This window comes from Arachis ipaensis, chromosome B5, assembly GCF_059453495.1.
Source record: "Arachis ipaensis isolate K30076 ecotype BB chromosome B5, ASM5945349v1, whole genome shotgun sequence".
NCBI classification, from domain to species: domain Eukaryota; kingdom Viridiplantae; phylum Streptophyta; class Magnoliopsida; order Fabales; family Fabaceae; genus Arachis; species Arachis ipaensis.
The window spans coordinates 119,368,982-119,374,041 of NC_142440.1; the positions used below are offsets into that span (position 1 = coordinate 119,368,982).

The 5,060-nt window shown below is 34.8% G+C and overlaps 1 protein-coding gene across 1 annotated transcript; it reads left to right on the plus strand.

Annotated features, from left to right (window-relative positions):
* The first annotated feature begins 594 nt into the window (after nucleotides 1–594).
* Nucleotides 595–3,022, plus strand: LOC107641976 (uncharacterized). Its single transcript, XM_021124238.2, has 3 exons — nucleotides 595–1,077; nucleotides 2,728–2,760; nucleotides 2,855–3,022. Exons 1-3 carry the CDS (start codon nucleotides 595–597, stop codon nucleotides 3,020–3,022), a joined length of 684 nt encoding a protein of 227 aa, XP_020979897.2.
* Nucleotides 3,023–5,060: the final 2,038 nt, after the last annotated feature.

The following is a 5,060-nucleotide window of genomic DNA, read 5'->3' on the forward strand; positions in this document are numbered from 1 at the left end:
TTTTTTAAGCCCTAGATTTTTAGAAAATAAATAATGAATTATCTATAATTATATATATGATTTTATTTTTAGAAAGGTTATGAGACTTTATATTTTAAATTAATTTGGCTTTATATAAATTTCAATTATAAATTAGATATTTTTGATTTACTAAAATTAATGATTTTTGCTTAATTAAAATTCAGAATTTTAGTAATTGGAGATGAAAGAGAGTTTTATATATAATTTAAATTGAAATAATTTAAAGTTTTAATTAAAATTATGAACTAAAAAAAATTTATTTATTTATCTATAATTTTAAATTAAAGTATTTAATTACAAATAATTTGTAATTTGAAGAATAAAATAGTATTCTTAAAATTAATTATATTGATTAAAATGATTAAATTGAGTTTTAACTCAAAACTCTACTCAAATCCTAAATTCCCAATTCTAAACCCTAATTCCTAATTCATTAACCCTAACCCCTTTCTAGCCAACCAACACACACATGTACCCCTCCCTCTACCACCTGTTCATTCTCCACTGAGCCACTTCACCCTTTCTCACCGCTACTCACTCACAGCACACACACCACACACCAAATAAATAAACATGCACAGACACATAAACATACATAGAGGGAGAGAGAGATCTGAGAGTGAGAACCGAAGGAAGAAGAGAGAGAGGACCGCGATGGAGGAAGGAATCGCGCCGCCCAGTCGCCGTCCATGGGGAGTCGTCGTCGGCGTTGTCGCGAGGAGGAGAGGAGCCCGCGTCGGAGGAGAAGAGCCGTCGCGTTCTACCACCGCTGAGGGACCAATCGCCGTTAGAACCGTCACTGCTGTTGTGTTCCGTCATCGCTGCCACGTCGTGACCCCGTCGTCACCACCGAAGGCTCTAGCGCTGCCGCTACTTCTATGGCCGCCATCATCTGTTGCATGTGCGAAAGGAGAGAGGAGCCTTGAGAACAAGGAAAGGAGTCATGTGAGGCTTGTGCCGAGAGGCAGAGGGCTGTTCAGCCGCCACCGCTGCTGCCATGATCACCGTTGCAGTTTCAAAAAAAAAGGGGGATGCCGTCGAAGTACCTCTGATATGGTCTAGATCCCTTCCTCTAATTTGCTCTATTTCCATTCTTGCTCTGCCGCTATTTCATTGGTTACCCTATTCTCGTTTTATTTTATTTCAGCCCCTATAGCTATGATTATTGATAATGTTACTGCTGTTGCTACTGCTGGGTCTAAGCCGCTGCTACTGTGAATTTAGAATAAGAGGGTTTGTCGCGTTTAAATTCTGCGGTCTCGACTAATTGAGATAGGGGATTTGTTTTAAAAATAAATATTTTAAGTTATGAATGCCAATAAAATTAAATGAGTAACTGCAAATGGTTTATGGTTGCTTTGTGTGAATAATTGTTGGAATTGAGTTGAATCATAGCTGTAGTTGGTGATTGGTTTAATGATTTAATGTAGTGATTATTGACGATGTTGTGTATTATGAAGTTATACTTGTTGCTAGTACTTGTTGATGATGATTTTGTGTATGGAATGTTGCTATGGTTGCTGAAAATTCATTTGATAAATCAGAACGTGAGATATGTTGTTATAGATGAGATGCTGAAGAATGGATGCTATGATAATATGGTTACGTTGCACCTATGATATGAAATTGTGATATATTGAATTAAGAGTTCTTGGGCAACTTTGGTTAGTGAAAAGAAAGTTATAAATGTGGTTTTAGATGAATCCTAGGCTTGAATATAGGATTTGGTATGTGAGGTTGTTAGAAATACTTTGTGCAGAATTTCTGCAGAAATCTGCATAATTGGTAGCAGAACGAATGACTTTTTGGGAGCAGTCCAGACCTAATTTTTAGATGAAATTATTTTTTTATAAAACTTTAGTGTGTCTTGAAAATTCCATAAAAATTTTAGGGAATTTGGTCAAGTGGTTTGGAAGATATGATTTTTTGAAATTTAGTGGTTGCTGTAGATTTTTCTGGTTTTCTGGTTCTGCAGTACCAACTTGCAGACGCTATAACTTTTAATTTAAACAGAATTTTGAGTTGATTTCAAAAGTATTTTAAAGATCTATCAGTCTATTTTAAGTGAGTATAATTTTCATATTCATATCTATTTTTTAGACTTAGATAAGTCACTTGGAAGGTCGGTTGTTTGCTGAAAACTCTGAACTGGTTTATGAAAATAGGGCTCCACTTCCAATTGATAATTAATTAATCAAATGAAGTGATATGAACCTGAAACTTGTGAATTCTGAAACTTAGAGATGTTGACTGTAATCTCACCAAAATTTAGAAACAACGGATTAGAATTGAACTAAAAGATAATAGCATAGAACTCGCACAAATAATATCATTTTGAATTTGTTTTAAGCTAATCATGTTTACCTTTATTTATTTGAATCTAGTTTTACTAATGCAAGTAAAATTGTTGGATAGATTCTTAACAAATGATAATGATTTCTATCTAGAAAAATAGAACTAAAGTGAATGTCACATTCTCAGATTCCCACAGTGCCAGGTTATTGAAGTGAATGCACATTCTTTATTCAGTAAATGGTTTTCTGAAAATGGCAAGCTGGTATGCATATACAATAGTTATTAGAAGTACCAATGCTTTGTAGTTGATGAATTTCCAATTTGTTATCACTTCAGAGGTTATTGATAGATGAAATGTTATTATGTTGTCTTGTTGCACTGAATGCACAATTGTGTTTCCTTGTTGTTTAGGTTGCAAAACTTTTCCAAAAGATTCAAGAAAAGGTAAAGAAGAAAGCAATCTAGTATTTGTTTTGATTGGTGAGGCAGAACAAAATTTAACTTAATGCTATATGCTTGTCATGTGCTTTGGGTTAAGTGTGTGGTCATGCAGATGAAGTTGAAAGCCTTGCTGCGGCGAGGAAAGCTGCTATATCCGGTTCAGAACCTTCAGATTCTATTTGGGTATACCAATCTCTCTGGTCCTTCCTGGAGGAAAATACCCCTTTTCTTCCCCGCTATTCCTTTTTTTTCTTTCTTTTTTTAAATAGTGTGTGAGAATGTTAAATATCATTTAAAAAATGCAACCGAGAGATGTTGGATTTTCTTGAGTATTTGCGTAGTGTGTTAGTAATCCTTAAATATGAATATTTCAGGTTGTAAATGCATTACTAACTCAAATTGACAAGTTAATATCATCTCCAAATGTGATAATCCTAATCACATCCAACATAACTACTGCTATTGGTAAGCCTAAATCAAACTTCCATTCCTTCAATTATTAGCATTAGGCTTAACATTATATTTAATTTGCTAATTTTTTTGTTCACAGGAAAATTATTATGAAGTAGAAAAAGAACTTAATCACACAAATTGTGAAGATCAAATATTAGAGAGTAAAAATCACCAATTTGTGAAGATGATGAGGAATCTATTTGCTATTGTAATATATCAATCTCTTTTCTTTATGATTAGATATGGTTATGACTTAGACTCTTATTATGTAATTTTAAAGTATCTTAGTTTATTTGATAGTATCTTAGTTTATTTCACTTCTAAAAGATTCACAAATATGTATGAATCTTATAGAATACTTTAAAAATCAAATTTGATGGTAAATATTCAATTAGTTTTCTTTAGTAATTTGATTCAAATAGTTAAGATTATTTATTGACACTAAATTAAAAAAAATAGTTGGAATATTAATTTTAATGCAATATGAGAAAATTATTGTAAATAAAAAAATATATAACTACAAAAAATCGTTGCCAAAAAACAAAACTAATGGTAACGCTTTAAAACCGTTGTCTTAGACGACTATTAAATGGCAGTGGTATTAAAACCGTTGTCAAAAAATGACACTAACGGTAACGCTTTAAAACCGTTGCCTTTGTGAATAATAAAACTACAACAGTTTAAAACCGTTGCCTATTCAGTTATGGTTTTAAACCGTTGGACCATGAAAGAGAACGGTTTAAAACCGTTCCTTATCGAGTAATGGCTTGAAACCGTTGTTTAAAATTTTCGATGAAAACCGTTGTCTATACCAGTAACTTTGGCAACAGTTTTTTTGTTACCGTTGCCTTAGGTAAAAAACCGTTGCCTTTGAGCATTGGTAACGGCCGCATATACCATAGGTCAAAAACCGTTGCCAAAGCGTTGCCTAAAGTTTTGGGAACGGTTTTTCAATCTACAGCAACGGTTTTTGACCGTTGCGAAAATCCTTATTTGTTGTAATTGTGATTCAGTAATGAGAAACAGGTTGAGATTCCGGAGATGCTCTGTCATCTGAATCTCTGCTTTCTTACTGTCTTCTTCTCCAAACACGCATGGCTTCCTTCCATTGCAGGCTGTATGATCCTCTCGGATGAAAAATACCAGCACTGTTACTGCACGACTAATCATCTGTCGGTTCTCACTAGCGTCGGAATAGGACCATTATCCTTTTGCACACTGTCACTGCGCCCAACATTCGCGAGTTTGAAGCTCGTCACAGTCATCCCCTTCCAGATCCTACTCGGAATACCACAGACAAGGTTTAGACTTTCTGGATCCCAGGAATACTGCCAATAATTCAAGCCTATACCACGAAGGTTCTAACCTCCGGACTCGGTCCATGAATTAGAAACCCAAGAGATATGCACTCAAGCTGTCGTCCAATGACTACGTTGAGCTCAGATAGAACGGAGTGGTTGTCAGGCATGCGTTCATAGGGTTGAGGATAATGATGAGTGTCACGGATCATCATATTCTCCATATTGAAGTATGAGTGAGTATCTTAGAATAGAATCAAGCGTAATTGAATAGAAAACAGTGGTAATTGCATTAATCCATTGAAACACAGCAGAGCTCCTCACCCCCACCTATGGGGTTTAGAGACTCATGCCGTCAAGGGTACAATATGAAATGTAAAAATGTCATAAGTTCTAAATGAATCTCTAAAAGTAGTTTTTATACTAAACTAGTAACTTAGGGTTACAAAAAATGAGTAACTAAGTGCAGATAGTACAGAAATCCACTTCCGGGGCCCACTTGGTGTGTACTTGGGCTGAGCATTGAAGCTTTCACGTGCATAGGTTATTCCT